The sequence below is a fragment of the Gymnoscopelus microlampas genome (assembly GCF_963454915.1).
Source record: "Gymnoscopelus microlampas genome assembly, chromosome: 23".
NCBI classification, from domain to species: domain Eukaryota; kingdom Metazoa; phylum Chordata; class Actinopteri; order Myctophiformes; family Myctophidae; genus Gymnoscopelus; species Gymnoscopelus microlampas.
In genome coordinates, this window is record NC_139960.1 from 11811179 (window position 1) to 11836497 (window position 25319).

The 25319-nt window shown below is 42.5% G+C and overlaps 1 protein-coding gene across 1 annotated transcript in view; it reads right to left on the reverse strand.

The window, feature by feature from the left end:
- The window catches only part of utp20 (UTP20 small subunit processome component), a 60157-nt gene that overhangs the window by 18994 nt on the left and 15844 nt on the right, over window positions 1-25319 (reverse strand). Inside the window, exons 17-41 of the mRNA XM_084050193.1 lie at window positions 23441-23503; window positions 21865-22068; window positions 21200-21276; window positions 20541-20620; window positions 19333-19603; window positions 18538-18747; window positions 17515-17605; window positions 16479-16564; window positions 12893-13018; window positions 12067-12233; window positions 11076-11284; window positions 10332-10475; window positions 9852-9931; window positions 8750-8988; window positions 8201-8348; window positions 7038-7125; window positions 6090-6233; window positions 5346-5399; window positions 5075-5227; window positions 4254-4403; window positions 3259-3399; window positions 2485-2622; window positions 1638-1777; window positions 1444-1532; window positions 270-628 (exon numbers count right to left, since the gene is read on the reverse strand). Of these exons, the coding sequence (XP_083906319.1) occupies window positions 270-628; window positions 1444-1532; window positions 1638-1777; window positions 2485-2622; window positions 3259-3399; window positions 4254-4403; window positions 5075-5227; window positions 5346-5399; window positions 6090-6233; window positions 7038-7125; window positions 8201-8348; window positions 8750-8988; window positions 9852-9931; window positions 10332-10475; window positions 11076-11284; window positions 12067-12233; window positions 12893-13018; window positions 16479-16564; window positions 17515-17605; window positions 18538-18747; window positions 19333-19603; window positions 20541-20620; window positions 21200-21276; window positions 21865-22068; window positions 23441-23503 (3651 nt within the window). The remainder of the gene's footprint in view (window positions 1-269; window positions 629-1443; window positions 1533-1637; window positions 1778-2484; window positions 2623-3258; window positions 3400-4253; window positions 4404-5074; window positions 5228-5345; window positions 5400-6089; window positions 6234-7037; window positions 7126-8200; window positions 8349-8749; window positions 8989-9851; window positions 9932-10331; window positions 10476-11075; window positions 11285-12066; window positions 12234-12892; window positions 13019-16478; window positions 16565-17514; window positions 17606-18537; window positions 18748-19332; window positions 19604-20540; window positions 20621-21199; window positions 21277-21864; window positions 22069-23440; window positions 23504-25319) is intronic.

Genomic DNA, 25319 nt, shown 5'->3' on the forward strand with positions numbered 1-25319 from the left:
TCAAATAATTGTAGTGGAGTAAAAGTACAATATTTGCTTGAGATGTAGTGGAGTAGAAGTAAAAGTATAGACAATTGGAAATACTCCAGTAAAAGTACAGTACACACACACACACACACACACACACACACACACACACACACACACACACACACACACACACACACACACACACACACACACACACACACACACACACACACACACACAGAGATGATTATTTTGTCTTCACTCTAAGATCCATGGATCCTGAAGGGTGAAGTAAGTACCTTGGCGGTGAGGCACTTCTGCAGACGTGGCAGCACGCTCTCGTTGACCGTCTTGTGGATGGAGGTGATGAGGTGGTCCAGGGCCTCTCTGCTCTGAGGCAGGCCACTGGGCATGGCCGGGTCCTCTGAGGGACCCCCCGACTCCTTGGCTTTAGGGTCAGCGCCGGCGTTTTTAGTGGAAGTGGCATCCTCCTCCTCCTCCTTCTTCCCTGCCTCGGCAGTAGTGTCTGTTTCCATGGCTGCTTCCTCCTCCTCCTCCTCCAAGCTCTCATCCAATGTGAGGGCTGGCACCTCGTCCCCTTCCCCCTCCTCGTCCTCCTTCTCCTCTTCTCCATCAACTGTGACACTCCCTGTCCCAGCTAGAGAGAGAGAGAGAGAGTGGCAGGCAGACAGACAGACAGACAGACAGACAGACAGACAGACAGAGCTCAGCTTTGTGTCTTTTGCAAAAATGATTAAGACATTAGGCCAGGTACTTTGTTTGTTTCTTTTTTCGATTAACCCATTAAGGCCTGAGGTTCCGATTCTACTAAATGTCTTCCAAATCCTAACAGTTTTCTGAAAAACCTAAGTTGCTATATCAGTGGTGCTAAAACTTTATCATGTCAAGGACCCCCAAAATTATATGTATTTGGCCGCCGACCCCCATCTCAAAATATGTGGTTCCGTCTACACGAACACAATTGGTGTTCGGGGGAGGGAAGCCGGGCGGTGAGGGTGATATTGATCATTGCACGTACTCCTATACGGGCTGGGGCGGCACCTGTCAGTGGGGACTGTTGGGCGGGAGGAGTAGGGCGAAGGCTCTACAGTACGTCCCCCTGGTGGGGGCCCCTTTTTGACTATGCTTGCACCTCTTGGTACTCCAACACCTCAGTGTCACTGAAGACTAAGCTTCAAACCTCCCAAAACAAACTCGGGGCCCATGACCCACCTTTCTCCCACCCATTTTGCCAGCCTAGGCTGGCTCAGGGTAGAAGACAGGGTTAAACAACTAAAATGGGACTGGTCTTCAAAATTGTAAATGCAAACCTGCCCGATATGCCCCCTATTCCCGCATATCTGTAAATACCTCATACCATGTTTGCCTAATAAAATATTCAATCAATCAAAGACAGTAGGCCAGGTACTTCGTTTCTTTTTTCGATTAATGCCGGACAAACGCAACACTCACCCTCTTTGGCTCTGGCCTTTTCAGCCTCCATTTCTTTGCCAAGTGTCTCGTGGTCAAAATGGAACGCCTCCAAGACTGAGACTAACAAACTGGAGGAGAGGGAGAGAGAGAGAGAGAGAGAGCATATGGGGTTAACCCAATATGGATTTCACTACAGGAGTTAGACAGCCACACACTCTGTTGTTCCTTCCTACCTGACGGCCAGCTTCTGATCTGCCTGTGATGTTTGCAGGATGTGGACGAAGTGTCTCAGGTAGAAGAGGTACTTGGACCAGTTCAGCCTTCGGCACACAGCCCCCACCACCTCCACCGACGCTGAGATCACGTTTTCATGCTGCGTCAAACACAGAGCGTAACATGTATGAGCTCATCATTCACACACAAACACCGGCACAGACATATATGACTTCACACTAGTGTTGATTTCGTCGACTAAAACTATGACGAAAAATGTTCGTCGACTACCTTTTTTCACTGACGAAAACTAAATAAAAACTAAATAAAAACTAAGCTATGATGACTAAAACTAAGACTAAATAGATTGTCCATTTCGTAGACAAATAAAAACTAGACGAAAACGTTAGTGAGGGACGAGTGGAGAAGGGATCCAGTAGAACTAAAAGACAAGTCATTTTATGTTTGGTTGCGCTCCGGTGTTGCACTCTGAAAATAGCCGATCTACAAGCTCACAACGTGTCGCGGTGCGGCGTGTTGTGAGCTTGTAGATCGGCTATTTTGAGCATGCAAACAAGTGTAAAATCAGCCATTACGACGCCATCAAGGCACCGCCAAAATAAGTTTTAGTCGACTAACTCAACTGTAGATTTAGTCGACTATAATTTTATGACATTTAGTCAACTAAAACTAGACAAAAAGTAAAACATTGCAGGTGACTAAAATATGACCGAAACGACCACTGCGTCTGAAGACTCTCTTCTTGCCACAAAGTTTAAAGGAGTAGTTAACCCAAAATATGACTTATTTTCTATCAATTACACACCCCATGAAGCCTTGAATTCATGGAGAGGTTGAAAGGCCTACCTTCAGCATCTTCTCATCAAACAGGGCGGTCATGGCGTAGGGCATGATGTAGTGCTGCAGGGTGCGTGCATGCATCACCACCGTGCCCTCCGTCAGCTGCAGGGCCAGTCTCCTCAGGGCGCGGCCCCGCCGGTGGATCTACAGGAGGAGGTGGAGGAAGGAGAGACACGGCAGAGAGAGAGGATAATGCATGAGAACCAAGGAAGATAGGGAGGCAGTGGAGTCGTAGAAAACAAGTGGTTCCCAAAGTGTTTAGCTTGAGACCCAAAAGTGAAATGAGATGTTTGTTTTTGTTTATGTTTTTTTGGGACTTTTTTGCCTGCGACCAGACTAGGTGGCCAGACGGTTAGACCAACCGTCCGGGCTGAGAAATTTTGGGTCCCCGGCAAACAAGCTTGTAGATCGGCTATTTTCACTAATTCTTAAACATTCTTTTTCAATTTTTGTTGTTTTTATTTATTAAATATTTTAGAAAAAAATCTGAATTTGTTTACAATTCATGAAAATGTTTAATTTTTGGGGGAATAAATTTATATAAAATATATAATTTTTTTTTTTTTTTATATAATCAAAACAGAAAAGAAGAAAATACATAAATGGGATATTTACTCGCTACCCACTGTTTGGTAAACGGTGGTATAAACAGTTACCGAATCAGACCGAGAAGATCTTAGTAAAAACCAAACCAATTAAAAATTACAATAAAAATAAAATAAAACGATTTAAGCAAAGGAAATGCTACAGTAGTCATTCCTGGTCTGGTCTGCTGCTAACCTGGATGTGCTTCATGTGCTCAAAGAAGTCAGACTCGGGGTCGGTGTAGTTGGTGAGCTGCACCAGCTCTCTGAACTCCCTCTTGGAGGGGAAGCTCTTCACCAGGCAGGCCAGGACCGTGGTGTAGTCATGCTGCACACTCTGAGAGGGTGGAGAATGTGGGAAGAAAAGAACAATTACACATCTGCATCTATTAAGACTCACAAGTCAGTCTCTGTCTGAACACTTCGCTCAACTAGAGACGGGGGTCAATCTGACAGATTTTGTTGCTAAAACTGTGTGGAAACTATTAGAACTGCAGAACAGTGTTGATTTTGACAGCAAATTTTGATTTAGTTTTTCTCATATTTTAGTCACCCGAAATGTTTTACTTTTAGTCTAGTTTTGGTCGACTAAATATCATAAGATTTTAGTCAACATTCAGTAAATGTAATAAAAATGCGGGCCGTGATGGCATCAAAATTATTTTCACTGCATGCCGAAAATAGCCGATCTACAAGCTCACAACGCGTCGTGCTGCGACGCGTTGTGAGCTTGTAGATCAACTATTTTCAGTCTGTGACACCCTGCCCGCACCCATGATGACTTGTCTTAGTTCTACTGGATCTCTTCTCCACTCGTCCCTCCCAAACATTTTAGTCTGTTTTTTATTTGTTGACGAGATTGTCAGTATATTCAGTCATAGTTTTAGTCATCATGGCTTAGTTTTTCTTTCGTTTTTCTGTGAAAAAAAGGTAGTCGACACTCGACAGACATTTTTCGTCATAGTTTTAGTCGACTAAATCAACACTGCTGCAGCACCAATCCAAAATCTATGGGGCATATTGCGGTGACCCGGTGCTAGGTTTGTCAGTGGCTTCTCTCACTGCTGTTCAAGCAACTTTACATTTGTATGCATAGGCCTGTCACAATTATTACATAATCGTAATTATTTGAAATAATCGCAATCATTTTGCATAATTGGGGGAGGGTCTGTATGTGTCTCCAGTCCCTACCTCCATCTTGCTGTGGAGGCCCTTGCGCACAGCGTCCAGGATGGTGTGTTGCACTATGTCCCTGTAAGCCTCTTCGTCAGCACCCACCACCTGGGTTATGACCGCAGACAAACACATGGTGGCGTTGTCTGCCAGAGACATGTCTCCAATCTATGGAGGGATGGAGGGACAGGAGAGAGGTAGAAACAATTTAAAAGAAGAGAATATATAGGACCGACATTTTTTAACATGGAACAAAAATTGTCAAATTTCATTTCATTATGGCTGCATCCTAAACTAGCATTGTTAACATTTCTCCACGCAACAACGTAATTACACCTTAGCCACTTAGCCTGGAACAACATATTTTGAGATGGGGGTCCGCGGCCAAATACATAATTTTGGGGGTCCTTGACATGAAAAAAGTTTGAGAACCACTGATTATAGCAACATAATTGTTTTAAAAAAACCTGTTAGGATTTAGAAGACATTTGTAGAATCCCCAAAAGCAAATATTTGAGTTACAAATGTTTGCTTAAAAAAAATTATATATTCAAAGATTTGCACACATTTTCAAGATTTTTTTCCAAAAATAGCATATCTACAAGCTCATAGCGCGGCACTTGGTGCCGCGCTATGAGCTTGTAGATCTGCTATTTTTTAAGAGCCAAAGAAATCTAAAAAAAATCACACAGATGCGTTCCCGGTCTTAATGGAAGATTCTAACAGTACAGCAATGTGCAGGAAAGCTGACAAAGGGTTATTTTCCCCCTTATGAAAAAGTTACGTATTAAAAAAATGTCCAGGTGTTTAATGGAATGGGGTAAAAAGTGCCTCCTTGCCTCAAACGAGTGGAAGCAGTTGTGCATGATGGCGTTGATGTAGTCCATGTCCAGCGTCTGCATCTCTTTGATACGCTTGGTGGCGTCTTGGAAAGCGACCAGACGCACGTCAAAGTAGATCTCGTCTAGGTGTCGGCTGTCAAACGCGTTCAACTGGAGAGAGAGGGCACAGGGAGCAAAAAAAACGTTCGTAGTGTTTGTGTATTTGTTGTTTGACAGAGAAACCAGGTGGGAGTGTGTGTTTATAAATGGTTTTATTCACTAAACGCACCTTGGCTGTAACATCAGTGATGTACGTAAGTGAGGGATCCAGGTCTGAAAGAGTCTGTAAAGAAATGAAAATATAGCCAGTGTTATGATAGACAGGCAATTCAATTCAAACTTTATTCCAGACACACAGGGGGTCCATAGAGTACATATCAATATCACACAACAATAAATAACAAAAAAAAAAATCACACATAGAGGCTGACTCTCCAGTGTTTCCGTAGCCTGGACGAGTACCGGAGACAGCTCTTCCCAGGATTGACTATATCCTCAATAATACTGTTCCAGGACTCATCCAGGCGAGACACGAATCCATACATAGTCTTAAGAGAGCCTCACAAGTGTGGATTCCACATGTTACAAACAAGTGACTTGCACTATGCCATCTAGGGACCTTAAATAGTATCCTCGGGGGATCATTATAGGCCACTTTAAGCCTCCGCATACTACCTTTCTTGCATGTGCACCACAAGAAGGCTGTATACATGGGAGTGCAGAATACTTTAAAAAGTGCACACTTGACAGGATCAGAACACATACTGAACCTGCGACGCAGCATATTAGCCTGGGCATAAAGTATGCTGCACTGAGATATCTCTATCATCATGGAGATTGTCCGTAAAAATGTGGCCACGGTACTTGATCTCCTGGCACACAGTTAGACGACTGTCACATAGGTGAAAGGCTGGGAAGGCCAATTTCTTGTCCTCATGGCTTCTCACTATCATGACACGCATGCATACCATACCTGGAAGACACTAGTGAGGGCCTGTCTGGGCAGCTTTTCGTGAATGACGGAGAAAAGTTTGCTGAGAGGATGGAGGCAGGCCGATGGCTCCAAACACTGTCTCAGTAGGTTCTGGATTGTGGCCAGGATGTCGATCTCTGTCTCCTATTAGTGCACAAACACACATAAAGTACATATTATTGCGTATAAGCACACATATATAAACACCAGGAAATCATTGAAGGATTTAGACATAGCTGTACAATGACAGTATAAAACATTAGGACCACTTTGTTACACAGTAAAATCATCAGTGTTCATTTAACTCTTGGGACAAAATGCACAAATGGAACGCTTAAAAGTGTAGTTTCTTGTTTCACTCATCTCAAGACTAAACTACAAAGTCACTGTTGCATGTAGCTCTGGTCCATAGCGTAAGAAGGAGTTCTCCTTAGCGCTATGGGACTTTCAAGCCTTTGCGCACACACCACAGACTGCGCAACGCACGTCACGTCTACAATACACTTTTTGGCCAGAAAGGAAAATGTTTCACCGCAAGGTAAAATCTGGTCAATAGAAAATATCCATTGCCCAGATCTGTAGAGGTTGCAGTGGAGTAACAAAAACATGTTTTCCTTCCGGTGATATATTTTCTTGTATATAAGTGTATTTTAGACGTGAGGTGGGGGGCTCAGAGTGTTCCCACTACTAAGTAGAGTGGGCTTTCAACTCCATAAAACTTTGTTTTGGTGAGTAGCAAAAGTGTTTGTTTGTTTTTTTCGAAAAAGGATCGAAGTCAAAAGTCAAAAAGTCCCATAGCGTTAAATAGAACTCCTTCTAACGCTATGGACCAGAGCTATGTTGCATGTAAACAACAAGATGTTAGCTCGCTGCACTGATAGCAGCAAAGCTCAAAACACATTACATTCTGAAGTGAGCACTGTTTCAGTGAAAATCAGCGGGTCGCACCTGGGCGTTGTGTCCTTTGTGGATGTATGGCAGCAGCAGGTTGATGAGCACAGAGCTCTGCTCCTTGTCACTCACAAATCGACTGATCCTGGAAAAAGCAATCATTATAATTATAATTATCAACAAGGTTTGTATGTCCAGTCCGCACACCGGGTTGGCAAAAAGAGATGTTCTGATTTTCTTTTTCTCTTTTACGTACAGTATAATGATACATTGTGTTGCTGTCGGGCAGAAACCTTGTATCTCCATATTTTCTTCATAAATTAAGGCCCTACTTCGTCATACATAAATAGCAAAAATAGCCGATCTACAAGCTCACATTATACAATTTGGCATTCTTAGCAGACACTCTTTATCCAGAGCGACTTACAGTAAGTTTACAGTTTACAGTTTAGGCATTTAGCAGACGCTCTTAATCCAGAGCGACTTACAGTAAGCAAGGACACAAGATAATGCGTCATAATACATCAATAATACATCAAATGCATATAAATATTAATCTAATAATAAAGTAATACATAAGTGAACCAATATTCTAATAATAACTAATACATACGTAAACCAAGAACCTATCATCAGACTACATTGAAACTATACACACTAAATGATGCCAGGTCAGCAATGACCTGGCATCTGTCTACATAACATGCTATCTAAGTTACATTTTAGCCTTTAGCCTTTGCATAATCCTGCAAGGTTGTCAAGGCTAGGCAAGTGCTACGGGCTGAAGGTGGAGTCTGAAGAGGTGAGTCTTCACATTACGGCAGAAGATTGGGAGTGAGTCTGCAGTTCTAATTGCAAGTAAGCAAGGTAAACACCAGTGGTGTTAAGCAACTAAGTACATTTACTCAAGAAATGTACTTAAGTACAATTTTGAGGATTTTTTACTTTACTGGAGTATTCCCAATTTCCAATACTTTTACTTCTACTCCACTACATTTCAGAGGCAAATATTATACTTTTACTCCACTACAATTATTTGAAAACTTTAGTTACTAGTTACTTTGTAGAGTTTGAATATAAGTACAAAACACATACATCAAATGTACAGTATAGAACAAAACCAAGAACCTAGCATCAGTCTAAACAGTCTAATATCACAACATAAATAATAATACATTGACTCTATACAAACTATAGTACGCCAGGTGACATGAACTCACTTGGAGAGGATGTTGAGCTCCCTGGCCACCTGGACTCTGAACTTCTTCTTCTTCAGCCGTTCTGTGTTGCGTACGACCCCACTGAGGTACTTCAGCAGGGTGGAGATGTGCGGCAGCAGCAGTCTGGAGCCCTGAGTTAACTCAGTGTCTGAGAGAGAGAGAGATGACACATTTCAGGCCAGATGTGAGCAGTGTTGATTTTTGACAGCACATTTTGATTGTTTTTAAGTCATAGTCTGTTGAATAAAAATCCATTTAGTTTTAGTCATATGAAATGTTTTGGGAATGATCCCTCGACTCTGAGAGAAGGAATGGACGTCATCCCAAAAAATGACACTTCCGTCCACTCCTACAGTATGTTATTTTTTGTAGAAAAACACACTTTGCTCTGATTTCTCCTTTTTTTGGTGAAAACAAGCCTTAGCGGATGGATTAATCAAATAACACCTGGCAGTGAATGTGTTAAACAAAACCCTCTAATCGCAAAATTGGGTTTCCATTTCAAACATGTCTGTCTGGTGATCTGGACACGACAGGTCAATCACCAACCTGTTGTGAGGAGAGCGCCCTCTGCTGGCTGTGGGAAAACAACACAACCGTTGACGATCAGTTCAGCCTCGTCCTCCGAGGCTACAAAGTCTGCCTTCGTTACTAGGGACTCGACCATGTCCAGAACCATGGTAATGGTGGCCTGGGACGTGTTCTTGGCAGAGAGGAGGGCGAAGACGTTGAGTAGAACGTCACACTCCGCCTGACCTGCTCTCTGCTTTGCCAGGAGGGGAAAATACCTGAAAGATATGACAGGGGAAAGAGAGATGAAGCCGCCTGATTATGTCCCATTATGTTTTCGCACCCGTCCGTCTGTCTGTCTGTCGGGGTCTAATCTCACAAACAGCTAGACCGATGAGCGCCAAACCTCTTGTGGACGCAGCACAATTCTGAGGTATTTGTACTTTACTTGAGTATTTCCAATTTCTAACACTTTACTTCTACTCCACTACATCTCAGAGGTAAATATTATAATTTTACTCCACTACAATTATTTGAAAACTTTAGTTACTAGTTACTGTAGATTTTGATTATCGTCGCATCGGGACGCACTGTGAGCTTGTCGATTTTTTACTTTTGGTGTTATAAGTACATTTTGATCACTCAAGTAAATTTTGAATTCCGGACTTTTACTTGTAACAGAGTACTTCTACATTGCAGTATCGATACTTTTACTTAAAGGTAGGGTAAGTGATATTTTTTGGTTTTCTTTTTTTTTTGGTTAAATAGGTTAAAGTACTATATTCTGATAGTAATCATTGCTGCAGAGGGTTTGTTCGGTCACAGGAGTCTCTCCAGCTCTTTAGTTAACAGAATATAGTACATTTTCAGCTAGGTGACAAAATGTAAGCCAATCAGGAGCGAGCACTGAAAATGCATTTTCTGTTTAATAAAGAGCTGGAGACACATGGAAAACTCCTTTTACTGAACAAACACTCTACAGCAATGAGTACTATCAGAATATAGAGCTATTTTACACTTACAGTATTTCAACCAGAGTAAATCACTTACCCTACCTTTAAGTAAAAACATTTGAGTACTTTTTCCTGATGCTTGATGCATACATATTTGAGAGATATAAATAAATAGTGTGGGTGCTCACCTGGCATTCTTACTCCAGACATGGATCAGTTTGAGGAGAGGAGTGGGGGAGTAGGTACTCTCAGTGGGCAGGCGACACAGCTGGGGATGAAAACATGAAGCGAATGGTTTGAATGGCATTTCAAAAACAAAAACTTGATGTACAGTGTACACACACATAGGGTGCGTTCGGATATGTGCACCGGGAGCGCACTCACGTATTAGTTTGTATCGGCCAGTGCACTCAGTGCTATATATCCCAACGCACCCATTATGAAATAGATACATGTCAATCACACATGATCAATGCCCTGTGATATTGTTGCAGCATGGTGCCCTTTGTGTGTGTGTGTGTGTGTGTGTGTGTGTGTGTGTGTGTGTGTGTGTGTGTGTGTGTGTGTGTGTGTGTGTGTGTGTGTGTGTGTGTGTGTGTGTGTGTGTGTGTGTGTGTGTGTGTGTGTGTGTGTGTGTCATTTAAGTAAAATGTCTGTGAGACACCTACCTGAGGCCAGACTACGGCTGTGAACACAGCGTCCACATCATCTGGACAGAAGCTGTAGTCTACGAAGCCATCAAAGAACTCCTGGACCCTCAGGATACCCAGGCGCCTCAGGTTCTTCAGAGGATTGATGCAACCTGGCTTCAACTGGATGGAGAAATAACCAAAGATACACACAAGATCCAAGATTCTCAATATGTATGGGGGAAAGACAGATCACTTCTCTAAAAGGGATTGTTTAAAAGCTGCTCTTATTAAGTTAAAGGGATAGTTCACCCAAAAAAAAAGTCTAATTTCTAAGCCAATAATTTGATGACCAGCGGACCAGTAGGCAGCGCTTCCGGATGGAGACACAAAGGAGACTCCTTGCAAACTAAAGACATTAATTCAATACATTTAAACGCATATCTAGCCAAACAAGAGGCAATATAACGCCTCTGAAACTTTGACTTTCAGCTGCATTATTGCACATAGCCTACATGCAATAACAATATTAGGCCTGCTGCCGTTCAGGATGGAAAATGGGGAGGAGCAGCTGTACTCAACTTGATTTATACTTCTCCACTCCACAATGCTTTACCGGTGGAATTTCTCAATCGGCAACTAGACATAATAACATTACCTTGATAAATGCCGTCTACCACGATACGTATATCGCGCATGATGATACCTCCATGAAGGTCAATTTCTGATATATCGGGCAGCCTTAGTTGGGTGTGTGCATTACGGTGAGTGGCGGGTCGTCACCTGATCCCTGCTGTCCAGGATCTTGCACACGGAGGCCGTGACGCAGAGCAGGATCTGCAGGACTTTGGGCAGGTAGCCGTGGATGAGGTGGCCCAGCTTGTGGATCACCGTGTTGACGATGTTCAGCAGGCTGTGTTGGCGACCCAGAGGAAGCACCGCCGACAGGTCAATGTCAGCCACCGCCTTCTCCACGGCAACCAGACAAGGACCTGAGGGTGGAGGGAGGGAGGGAGGTGGGGAGGTTAGGTTTAATTCTGCTGTGGAACATGGAAAACAAAAAACACGACTTCAAATCTATATCACGATTATTTCAAACTTTTGCCTCGATAATGAATGATTTTTTATTTAACCCATTAAGACGTGGGACGCATCTGGGTCATTTTTTGGATTTGAGCTAAAAAAGCATTATTTTACACTTTGGCTATTCAAAAATAGCAGATATACAAGCTCATAGCGCGGCACCGAGTGCCGCGCTATGAGCTTGTAGATCTGCTATTTTTGAAAACTCTTGAAAATGTGTGCAAATATATGAATATATATATTTTTAAAGGGAATTTTTTTTACTCAAATATTTGCTTCCGGGGTGTCCCTGGAACCAAATATTTTGAGATGAGGGTCCGCGGCCAAATATATATATCATTTTGGGGGTCCTTGACATGAAAAAGTTTGAGAACCACTGATATAGAAACATACGTTTTTTAGAAAACTGCTGGGATTTAGAAGGCATTTGTAGAATCGGCTTCAGGTCTTAATTGGCTAAATATAGCATTATGCCATTATGCCAAATAAATAACTATTCCTTAAAGACATCATAAAATAATAAATGCCAGTGGGTCTGTGTACATCAAAACTGAAGGAAAGTAGAATTTTCTTTCACATTCCCAAACATGCCTTAAGTAATCAAAATCCATTGAAATACTTTCCTAGCCCACTCAGGTCTGTGCAGACCAGACAGACACCTACCCCCCCCCCCCCTCTAAAAGCATGGTACCTTGGCCATGGTGGGAGACGGGCTCCAGCAGCAGGTCGATGAACATGCCCAGCTCCGCGGCCTGGCAGCCCGCCAGGAAGCGCAGCACGATGGAGGTGCGCGCGGTGGAGCCCGCCTTGCCCTGCAGCTTGCTGCGCGCCTTGCTGCGCATTCTGCCATACAGAATCCTAAGTAACACAAACCACAGGGGGGTTTGTGAAGAATTAGAACATCAACAATTTTGTTTTCCCGTTTAAAAAGTGTTCTCCCAATTTACTCCTTATGCCAATTCCCACCTTTCCGCCCACGCAGTCCCCGTCACTGCTGACCCCTACTTGTTGGTCAGTGGTGTAAAGTAACTAATTACATTTACTCAAGTACTGTACTTAAGTACAATTTTGAGGTGCTTTTACTTTACTTGAGTATTTCCAATTTTCAATACTTTTACTTCTACTCCACTGCACCTCAGAGGCAAATATTGTACTTTTACTACAATTATTTGAATACTTTAGGTACTAGTTAACTTGCAGATATACATTATTATATTATAAAACATGCACTAACCACTTTAGACCCATTTTATACATAGGCTATTTGAAAATAGCCGATCTACAAGCTCACAACGCGTCGCATTGTGAGCTTGTAGATCTGCTATTTTCAAACATTTCAGTACTTTTGGTACTTTTAAGTATATTTTGATGCCAATACTTTTGTACTTTTACTCAAGTAACATTTCGAACACATTTTTGTTTCTGCATTGATACTTTTCACTTAAGTAAAAAAAATGTGAGTACTTTTCCCACCACTGGCCACAAGTATACCCGCTCACACACCAATGCAAACACACCTCATGAGCAGCGGGATGAGCGTGGCCCTGTGGGACTCCTTCACCACTTCTCTCTCCTCTGAGATGTTGAAGAGAACGATTTCCTCTTTGAAGTGTCTGTCGTCCAGCAGCCTCTCCAGATTCTCCCTTAACACAACACAACACAACACACACTTAGTTAGTAGAACACACCAATCTCTGCCTCTGTCAACTGTAACGGTGTGGGCCTTTTTCCAGCAAGTGTTTTTACTAAAGCAGTGGTTCTCAAACTTTTTTCATGTCAAGGACCCCCAAATTGATATATAATTTGTCCGCGGACCACCATCTGAAAATGATTCGAGTCAGGGACCTCCAGAAGAGAGCATTTGAACTGCAAAATGTTCCAAAAAATGTTTTAAAAAGATTTTAAAACAACGTTAAAATGTAGCAGATCTACGAGCTTGCAGCGCGGCAGAAAGTGACGGGCTGTGAGCTTGTATTTTTGGGCGGTGTAGCCGCCCCTATAAGTGGGTTGGGACACCTCGTTAGTACACCCTTCGCTGTACTGTGATTGGCTCATACATTAGTACACCCCTACATTAGTACACCCCTAGCTGTACTGTGATTGGCTGACTCTATTGGCTGATTCTATTCAGCACTGTGATTGGCTAGCGAGACACATGATGAAATCAATAACTTATAAATAGGACTATGCACTTAAAAAAAAAATCATTTTTTTTCCATCACTGTGATGACCACACCGCCCACTTCACACTGGGTGTGACTTTTTAATAGCCACCTTATAAATGGATGAGTGGTTAAAATGATTGTGATGCCGCATTATACTACTTCTGCTGGGGACCGCCTGGAACCTCCCCAAGGACCCCTCGGGGTCCCCGGACCCCACTTTGAGAACCAATGGCGTAAAGACCAAAAACAATGTCGCACTTGACTACACAGTAAAATAATGAATGAATGTATTTATTAATTAAACAATGTGTACAAATGGAACCATGTATACCTATAAGAGTACATTTTGTTACAAATACATTTTACTATGTAGTATCAGCCTCTACGTCAGCTGCCCAAAAAGCTCCATCTAGAATGCAGTGGTTTTCAACCCTTTTCATATCAAGGTCCATTATTTATTCGGCACCTGAGCCACGAAACCATTTGATGAAATTTAGCCTCTCAGACCAAAAACGTAGAATATTTTGTTGTTGGATGAGATTTTGTCCACAATTCCATGCTGTATTGATGTTGGTACCATAGGAGAGATAACAGGCAAACGTTGATCAAAATTATTCTTCTACATTAGTTGTGTAGTTGTAATTTAAGTAATGCGGATGTTTAACAATGATTCAACTCTTGAGAGTGTAAAATGAAACCAAATGGACCCGTAAGGGTCCATTTGGTTTCATTTTACGCTCTCAAGAGTTAAAGATCTATAAGGGTCCATTTGGTTGCCAACTCTCCATTTTTTTAGCTAGGGACCACTTGGAACCCCCTCAAGGACCGCTGGTGGTCCCCGGACCACTGGTTGAGAACTACTGATCTAGACCTTATAGCAGCATTGAATTTTAGCAGCATAATCCAACAGATGACAGAGTCATCACAGCGTTGCTGAAAACTGGGTCAGCGTGATAACTTCATCCTTTGTGGCAGAAAACAAAGAGGCACAGACGTCGGCCGTAAGGTGAAACCGCCCCTAACGATGGATCCGTCCGCGGGTCTGGGCCACGGTGCGGTAAACGGATAGCTTAACCCATCGAGACCGGGAACGCGTCTGTGTCATTTTTAGATTTCTTTGGGCTATTGAAAAATAGCAGATCTACAAGCTCGTAGCGCGGCACCGAGTGCCGCGCTACGAGCTTGTAGATCTGCTATTTTTTTAAAATCGTGAAAATGTGTGTGCAAATCTATATATCATTTTTTTAACTCAAATCTTTGCTTCTGGGGGGTCCCTGGAACAAAACATTTTATGATGGGGGTCCGCGGCCAAATACATATCATTTTGGAGGTCCTTGACATGAAAAAGTTTGAGCACCACTGATATACAGTACTGTATATATAGCAACATACGTTTTTTCAACAAAAAAAACTGTTAGGACTTAGAAGACATTTGTAGAATCCACCAGAAGCACAGATTTGAGTTACAAATGTTCGCTTAAAAAATATATATATATTCAAAGAGTTTTCACAAATTTTCACGATTTTTCAAAAAAACTGTGCATTTATTTTGTATTTTATTTCTATTTCTTGGAATGGCTGTATTGTATTGTGTTGTTTTGTGTTTTATGCTGCTTTGTACCATTGGAGTTACATTCTGTACCATTTAGATTTTTTTCAAATTACAAAAAAAATATATATATATACAGTATATATATATATATTTTTGATAGCCACAGAAATCTTAAATATGACACAGATGTGTTCCCAGCCTTAATGGGTTAATAACTGAACAGAGGAGGATATATAGAGCAGATTTTCTCTATGGTGGTGGCATGTTAACATTCCTGTGAGCAGCGGGGATCTCCGTTACCCCCATGAGGCCCCAAGGACGGGAACCCTGATCCCTATCGAAGACCCCTCACAATGACCTCCTTTGAGGGAGGGAGAGGAGGAGGGGAAAGACACTGTTTACTTGAAATGATGTCCCATCTGAAGCTTATAGCTGAACCTTTGTACCTGGTGTGTACTGAGCTACTGACTCCCCGTCTTGTCGTAGCAACCGATGCTCATCCATGAGATACATGAATGACCAGCATGGCTCTATAACACAACTATACAATACTGCATGTGGCACCACAGGTCTCAGGTTTATTGTCTCCGCCAGGCCGAAAGGCATGGCGAGAGAGTATGTTTTACCCTCCGTCCGTCCGTCCGTCCGCGTTTGTGTCTGCATGTCCTGTCCGTGTGTCCTGTCCGTGTGTTAGCAGCTAATCTCCGGCACCGTTGGCCCAGTCGCTGCGAAACTGTGCAAACACACACCCTGGATGCCAATTCAGAACCTCTGCCTCAAATTTTTCACATGGGCCTGTTATAGCGCCACCTGGAGGCCGATTTGTGCGAAACCCATTTTTTTACATTACTCCTACAGATTGTATCCAAACGTCATGCAAATCGGTACACAGTATCTCTATAGTCATGTGATCAACACGGATCTGTCCGATTTCCCATATTCCATCCTTATTGGCTAAGGTTCACTTCCAAAATTTGCAGTCCGTTTTGAACAAAATGCCTCAAATCAAGAACGCAGCTTGCGATTTCCGTGAAATTTCACAAACACACCCACTAGGCCAAGGAAGAAATGCCACCCTTTTTCACATTGGCCTGTTATAGCGCCACCAGCAGGTCTAATTTAGCAAAACACATTTTTGGAACAAAATGCCTCAAATCATTATAATGCAGTGTCCCATTGCCGTGAATGACCTAAGAATAAATGGCACCCTTTTCACATTGGCCTATTATAGCGCCACCAGGAGGCCACAATAACGTACCAGACCTGGCAGAGACCTGTGCTCCGAGGAGCACTTTTTCTAGTTATGGTTATTATTAGAGGCAATAGCCTCAAATGTAGACACTAGTCAACATAATGATGATTTCAAAAGGGGTTTTGTTGTCTTACTTGTATGGGATGATGCTGCTGTCCTTGTAGGTGAGGATGCATTCTAGGGCTGCCTTCTGAATCTGCTGTTCCTGGTGACACAACAACTGGGGGGGAAAAAACAAGACAGAGAAAGAATCAGAGGCATGTTATAACAATCACAGCATTAATGTTCGGATGTTGGAGGTTATGGGCCTAATTTCATTTTTCAACAAGCAAAAGAAACCTTTTCCTTAACTGCTTACATGTATCATACTAACAGACTCTGTCCTAGATGTGGTAGCCAAACAATAGTATTTTTAATTCAGTTAAAAATAAACAGTTGTGGGGCATCCAGGTGGCGCAGGTGTAGAGCAGTGTTGATTTTTACAGCAAATTCTTTATTTAGTTTTAGTCATAGTCTTTTGAATACAATTGCATTTAGTTTAAGTCATATTTTAGTCACCTGAAATGTTTTAGTTTTTGTCTAGTTTTAGTCGACTAAATATCATAAGATTATAGTCGACTAAATCTACAGTTGATTGAGCCTTGATGGCGTCATAATGGCTGATTTTACGCTTGGTTGCATGCTGAAAATAGCCGATCTACAAGCTCACAACGTGTCGCAGCGCGACGCGTTGTGAGCTTGTAGATCTGCTATTTTCAGAGCGCAAAACCTGAGCGCAACCAAACATAAAATGACTTGTCTTTTAGTTCTACAGGATCTCTTTTCCACTAGTCTCTCCCTAACGTTTTAGTCTAGTTTTTATTTGTTGACGAAATAGTCAATATATTTATTCTTAGTTTTAGTCGTCGTAGCTTAGTTTTTATGTCGTTTTCGTCAGTGAAAAAAGGTAGTCGACGAACATTTTTCGTCATAGTTTTAGTCGACAAAATCAACACTGCTGTAGAGTTGCCACCTCAGAGACTAGGGGTGCATCCAGCTTGGCCATCCAACTAAACACCGTCTTCATTTAAACATGCTGGTTATGAGACTGATCTCTTTTTTTCAATGAAAAAAGACACCTTTTCTTTACGTGGGTACATGTATTACAGTAACGGACAACTGTGTGTTTACCTGATTATACAGCTCGTTGAGACTGGCCGCCAGGTAGAGGGAACCAGGGTTGGTGAATTTGGAGAACACCTTTAGATGGGCCATTAGTTGTCTAATGGGAGTAAGAAACAAATGTACAAGTAGACACTTCAGAACCATCTTCACACAAAGCTACAATTTGTCAATTCAAGCATTGTCAAGAAGAAACATTGAAGGACACGACAAATGGTACACAATATGAAGAGCTACAACGATGAGAGTATAATGAATAATAAAATAATGAATTGTATTTTTATAGCGCTTTTCCAAGTGCTCAAAACGCTTTACAATGGTTCATTCATTCATACAGGGACATTGTGAGGTGAAGCGGTGAACAGTCGACGCCAGCGTCCTCACTTTTCCCATCATTCACACACCAATGGTGGCAAGCTAGCACCGCCCGACTCATTGGAGGCAATGTAGGGTTCAGTGTCTTCGGCACTAACTCTGGGGGAGCCCGGGATCGAACTGGGAACCTCACAGTACCCATCCGGCTGCTCTACCGGCCACTCTACCCCTGAGCCACCGCTGGCCGTATAGTGTCAACTGAGACGCTTCTAACCATTTCTATTGGTTTTCATATTTTCGGCATTTCTCAAGTTTACAGCAATATCATGTTATCCCATCTAGACCCGAGGCCCATTCATAAACAGACACACACAAACACACACACACACAGTATATAGCTAAAATGTAAAATGACACAGAAGCTTTCCCGGATTTAATGGGTTAAATTCTGAAGCCAGTGTGTGGTAGAATATTTAGGATATTCATCCATTTATTTTTCTGCATTATTATTATTGATTTTCACACCGAGTGCCGACTAACCAAAGTATAAAAGTATAAAAGGTTAAAGTGGTTAAAATTATTGGGATGCTATGTTAACACATTAGGACCCCCTGGAACCCCCCCCCCCCCCCAAGGACCCCTGGTTAAATGACGGTAGGTAATGTAGAATTAGAAGGACACCATTACAAAAAAAACAATTGTCCTGATCTGTCTTACTTGGTGGCAGCTCTCCTCGGAGGCCTCTTCCTCTGCTGTCTCCCGCTGTCCTCCTCCTTCTCCTCTTCTTCAACATCTTCATCCTTCTCCTCCTCGTCCTCCTCCTCCTCCTCCTCCTCCACGGCAGCAGGCTCCTCCTCGGCGACGGCGCTCCTCTTCCTCAGGCTCTGAGTAGGCGCCGTCAGCTGGTCGGCCGGGAAGAACTCGCTCCTGTTCCATCACAGCAGGGAGGTTATAGTGAGCCCTAAAGTCATTCACTGACAGACTTATTTCTGGCTGTGTTTGCCCAATGCCCACTGCCAGCGATTTTAGTTTTTTTTTAAAGGGCAAAAAAAGTCAACTCAAGATACAGCTGTTTGCAGGAAAACGTTAAACAGGAAGTGAACGGAGGCGGAAATCGTTAGATGACAGTTGGCATTGACCAATGGAACACATGAATACAAATAATTTCTGTTTGCCTTATATGCCTAGTAATGAAAAATTGCGTAGGGTAGATATGACAAATTACTTAAATATATACAAATAAATTATTGATATTTAATACATGTAAAAATAGCATAAATAGCTGATCTACAAGCTTACAACGCGTCACGAAGCTTGCAGATCTGCTATTTATGTTTTTTTTTTATATTTGAAAATGTATTTTTCAACATGGAAACGATAATGATGATTATGCAAAAAATAATTGTGATTATCTCAAATAATTGCGATTAGACGATTATGTAATAATTGTGACAGGCCTATAGTCACGTGACAAAGTATAAGTCGGGGGCTAGAAGTCAAAGTCTCTCTGACCTGATGAACCTGAGCAGCAGGGGGCTGAGCTCCCTGCTGCGAGGCTCCACCCTGTCGGGGACCTGGGCCATGGCGGTCCACAGCTGCTCCCGGAAGTTGGTGAAGTCCGTCCTCTCGCTGGGGTCACAGGTCAGCTTCAGGCAGTCCAGGAAGAGCACGCCCACCTCCCCGCTCTCGATGACGTCGCAGCCGGGCTCGCCGCACAGGTCCGACGACGTCCCCGCGTTGTTGTCATCTTCGTCGTCACCTTCGCATTCCCTCAGTTCTTTTTCTGAAGTACACAAGAGAGGACATTTTGTCAAGAAATGGTGGATGCTACATAGACTGACTAGTCTCAAAAGGCAGCTTTCCATATGCACGGCCTCACTCTACCCCACACCACACCGGCCACTTGTGCCACGATTTCCACTACAATGAAGTGGGTAGCGTGGTGTGTAAGTGGTACTAAATTGGTGCCTACTTTTGTGTAATGGAAACGGTAGATATTTTGATGTGGTGTGGTGTGGTGTGGTGGTGTTTAAGCTGCAGTGGAAAAGGGGCTTAAGCCCCCCCCCCCCCCCCCCTCCCCCACGATGGTGGCGTTTTTCTCCATTGCGGCAACTGTTGGTAACTGGTGTGGTTGCCTGTCTGTGAGAATGATCTCCCCGGCTTCCCCGCACGGTAACGTGACATCGCGTTTAACTCCGTGAGGGTACAGATGGAACCAAATGGACCCGTGGTCCTGTACCCTCTCGGACTAACAAAAACAGCCACAATGGCATTTTTTAAGCCACCCGCTCATATTGAACATTCCTAAGTAAATCGTTTATGAACAGAGCTAAATCAGTTTGTGTGCCTCAGCTTCTGCAAGGGCTTGTGTGTGTTTGTCTTGTTGCTGCTTGACTGTTCTCGGTCGGTGTTGGAGGCGGCTGTGTGTGTGTGTGTGTGTGTGTGTGTGTATGAGGAGTCAAGCCAATAGTTTGTTTGGTCGCTCGTGCCGTTTTACTTGTAACAACTTGTAACAGAGTATTTCTACATTGCAGTATTGATACTTTTACCTAAGTAAAACATGTGAATACTTGTTCCACCACTGTTGACAGGTAGCAAACCATCATTAGCAGGCCCTATTCTATACGTGGATAAATGAGGAAATAAATAAAGTTTACAGCTCTCTATGCAACTCATCCAAACACGTTCCACCAACCATACCAGCGTCCTCTCAGCCTTACCAGCCAGCTCTGCTACCATTACCAGGTGTTCATGATAGACCCCCCAGAAGTCCTTATTGTCCATCCCTCTGGCATGGCTCCTGGGTGGAGATACAGTGGAAGGCAAAGACATTCACACAGAAGTATTGCAGTAGTTGTATCGATTAGTTCTATGTCTATTAAAGCAGGGGTCTTCAACAGGGGGTCCGGGACCCCTAGGGGGTCCTCAAAGTTACTACAGGGGGTCCGCTAAATCTTTGTATGATATGATTTGTCTTTTTTTATATCAACCACTTGAACCCTAGCATAGCCAAAAATAGCAGATCTACAAGCTCACAACGCAGCTTGTAGATCGGCTATTTTTGGCAAAGAGTTATAGGTGTGGAGGGAAAAAAGAACAGCAAAAGTATATCTGAAACGCCATTTTATACAATATAGAGTAGGGGGTCCCTGCTTCATCTCTCTCTCAGCTAGGGGGTCTTTGGCCTGAAAACGTTGAAGACCCCTATGTTAAAGGGATATCTTGACATTTAAACTTTTCTTTCGGTTGAAATGCCAACGATGCGAACCAGGCATTTGCCTGGTCCAGAAAAATACCACGTTCCCTTAAATGTGATGAAACGTGTCCCTTTGTATTTGTTAGGAGGACACCTTACATTTAAAATGTAAACTACACTTACACCAGTAATTCAATGACTGGGCTCCACAATGGCTTGAAGTTGATGAACAGCATCGCTATGAGATAACGGAGAGGCACCTGGAAAGGAGAAACAAACGCAACGTATAAATAAACACATTTTACTCACTACATTTACACAGGAAACAGAGCGGGTAATCCCATCTATTGAGGAAATAAACAGCAACAACAGAGACTGTTTTCCACCAATCAATCAAAGAACAAACCAACCGTTTGATAGTCAGTTGCAGTGGTGTAAAGTAACTAAGTACATTTACTCAAGTACCGTACTTAAGTACAGTTTTGAGGTATTTTTACTTTACTGGAGTGTTTCCAATTTTCAATACTTTTACTTCTACTCCACTACATCTCAGAGGTATATATTGTACTTTTACTCCACTGGAATTATTTGAAAACTTTAGTTACTTTGCAGATATAAATTATTATTATTATGAAACATACATTAACCACTTTAGCTCTATTTTACTCCTAGGCTATTTGAAAATAGCCGATCTACAAGCTCACAACGCGTCGCGATGCGACGCGTTGTGAGCTTGTAGATCTGCTATTTTCAAACATTTGACTTTTGGTTGTTGGTACTTTTAAGTATATTTTGATGCCAATACTTTTAGTACTTTTACTCAAGTAACATTTTTGAGTGTGTGGTACCTGTTGGAAGACAATGCCATAAAAGCCCTTTGCATTGAATTGGAAGACCCCAGGAGGCCCCTGGGGCAGACAGGGCTGAGCCAGGTCGTGTCTCAGCTTGCGGAGGTAAAGAAGCTTCTCTTTGTAATCCTGTACCGTGGCTGGCACCAGCTCAGCCTGCAGGCACACCGAGAAGACTGGCAGAACCTCCATGCGCTCCTCACTCTGGAGGCACACACACACACACACACACACTAAATTAGTTAACTCATTCAGTGCCAAGCTTTTTTATTCATGTTTATGGAATTTTGGCTCTGAGTGCCACAGCCAAAATTCATTGTAAAAAAAAAGTGCTTAGGAAGTGAGATACAGCCTTTTTAAGTTATAGGTTAAACAAGGAGTGGATGGAGCAGCAAATCTTCAAATCATCATATCTTGGGTTCTGAACATGTTTTTCCCCAAAAAAAAAAAAAAAACTTTTATTTTGATTTTTTTTTTTTTTTGGAAAAAAAAATTATGACGGATTTGACGGATTGTGGCACTCAATGAGTTAACATAGCCTCAGAATCATTTTAACCACTTAGCTTTGGCTATTCAAAAACAGCAGATATACAAGCTCATAGCGCGGCACCGAGTGCCGCGCTATGAGCTTGTAGATCTGCTATTTTTGAAAAATCTTGAAAATGTGTGCAAATCTTTGAATATATTAATTTTTCAAAGAGAACATTAACTCAAATCTTTGCTTCTGGAGGGGTCCCTGGCACAAAACATTTTCAGATGGTGGTCCGCGGCCAAATGTATATCAATTTAGGGGTCCCTGGCATGAAAAAGGTTGAAAACCACTGTCTTAGTCGAATCATGAAAAAAAGAAGAGACTGAGAGATTGGCCAAATTTGTTATATTAATTAACTAATAGTTTGCCAAAAATAGGATACATATCATGATTTATTGGGAGAAACCAAGCATGTATATGTTCATTCAGACATTAAGCACCCCTACAGCCCAAATGGAATGTTCCTCTATTGCGTAACATCTTTTTTGCATGATTCAACTGAGAGATTGTCAGTCGAATCTGACTGATTTGACTGTCAATCTTAGTCAAATCATGCGAAAAAAAAAAAAAACATACATACAGTATATATATTTTCTTCCTTTTTTTTTGTTGCTTTAAATCGACTATTAGTCGACTATAGGCAACATTTGGCCAATCAGAGTCGACTACAGAAATTCTTAGTCGGGGACAGGCCTAAACCATATATATTAAAGTATATTGTTTATACAGTACAGTTACGTTCATTTCAATGCAAAGTTCAGCATTTTATCCTGCTGTTGTAAATTAATAGGCTAAAGCCTGATTGTATACCTTGTCGTATGACGGTGTCAGACGGTGAAATCAACAGCTCTACAAGCTCACAGCGCGTCGCATCACGATGCAATGTGAGATTGTAGATCTGCCATTTTTTCCGCGAGCGACACTGTCATACAATATTGTATAATATAATATTAAGCGTAAGTCAGGCTGTCGGTCAGTAAACCCTCTAGTGTGCAATTATAATATTTGATAGACTAGACATGTTCTTCATTTACTGAGTTCTACCTCAGCCTGTGCAGGAAGTTCAGCTTCAAAGTGACTCAGGATCCTCAGAGTGAGCAGACGGATCTGGGAACAGAGCAAACACATGGAAAACATTTACATGCCTGATATAGAGCTCTTCACGGGCCCCCCGATTCCGAAATTACCCGAGAGGACCCGAGACCCGTACGGGTCTGACTCGTGTTTTATCATGATCACTCGGGGGCGGGGCGGAATCGGGCAGCATTACCTCGGAATTTGTCGGAACTCGGGTCTGTCTTTATCATGATTAGTCGGGGGCGGGGCGGAATCGGGCAGCATTACCTCGGAACTCGGGTCTGTCTTTCATTATGTGTAATACCCGAGTGGATCCGAAAAAACCCGAAGTGTGCGTGCAACGTGCGTGACTGTGTGTGTGTAGCCTACTTTCTGTGCTTTTTTTTTTGCAAACTGTTAATGAAGTATTAAATAAACAATCAATCTGTGTGTGCCGTGCGCTGCGCTCTGCTCTCGTCCTCACACACTGCTTTGTGTGGCGTGCCGTGTGCACTGTGTGTGCACTAAACGCAGTGCTGGCTGCTGGTTAATTTGTGTGATGCTTTAGGGCTGACCTAGGATCAGGTTAGTGCAGCAGCGAGCCAGCGACATGAATGGCTGTGTAACTTGTGTGATGAACTGCGTTAAGAGTTTCTAGCTTTAATCATGAAATGGTGATTGTTAAATAAGTCCAGGGGTGAAAGTGGGCCGGAACGGTCCGGAACGGCGTTCCATTAAAAGATTCGGTGCCGGAACGCCGTTCCGTTAAGAAAAAGTCAAAGGCAGCTGTGAAAATCCCATATTAAATAACCTTCCACAGACCCATGGCCATGTTCAAGAATAAAACATAATCTACTAACGTCAGATTAACATACAGGGCGTCACAACCACTCATTAATTTGTGTGTACGACGGGACACTCTCACAGATCTGTGATTTCCCCCCACTGTTTGTCTCCGACTTCTTTTTTTTTTCTCCCCCCGTTCCGCATAAACTGCTGCGTTCGCGTGAAGTTAAGTAGTTTCAACTAGGCTACCTGGGTACTTCTACTTCCAGTAGTATGATTTCAAAATAAAACGTGTGTTGAATTGTAACATTACAAGGATAGAGTTTAAAAAAAACTCTTATTCTGAAATGCACATCGTTTTGAAAGGAAACCAGATTTATTTTCTGGAGGCCACTTGACAGCTTTCTGCTCACGGAACACAGCTGCTCCACTTGACTAACGTGCATCGTCAAAATGTAAATAACACGGACGTGGCTCATGGGACATTAAGTCCGCTATTATTTATTAAAGTACACATTTATTTACAAAGAGAACATTTTGTCACGCATATTAAATTAACATCTCTGCGGCCCGCTGCGCATATTTATTTATTTTTGTATCGTTTCATTGATGCGCTTTTTTGAAGTGGTGTCTGCAGGGTCGGGTTTGTGAAATCTCGGAAATAATCGGGTTTCGGAACACATTTCACCGGTCCAATTACGGTCCGGGTCTGTAGAAATGTAAAAACATCGGAACGGGTCGGAATCGGACGAAAATGACACGGGTCCACTCGGGTTTGGTTTTATAATTTGAAAAAAACATCGGAACGGGTCGGAATCGGACGAAAATGACACGGGTCCACTCGGGTTTGGTTTTATAATTTGAAAAAAACATCGGAACGGGTCGGAATCGGACGAAAATGACACGGGTCCACTCGGGTTTGGTTTTGTAATTTGAAAAAAATGTCGGAATGGGTCGGAATTGGAACAGATTTCACATTTCCATTTCGGATTTGGTCCGTTTTTTTTGGACCCGTGAAGAGCTCTAGCCTGATATATGCTGCTAAATGTTCTCTCAAACTTGCACAAGAGCAGTGTTGATT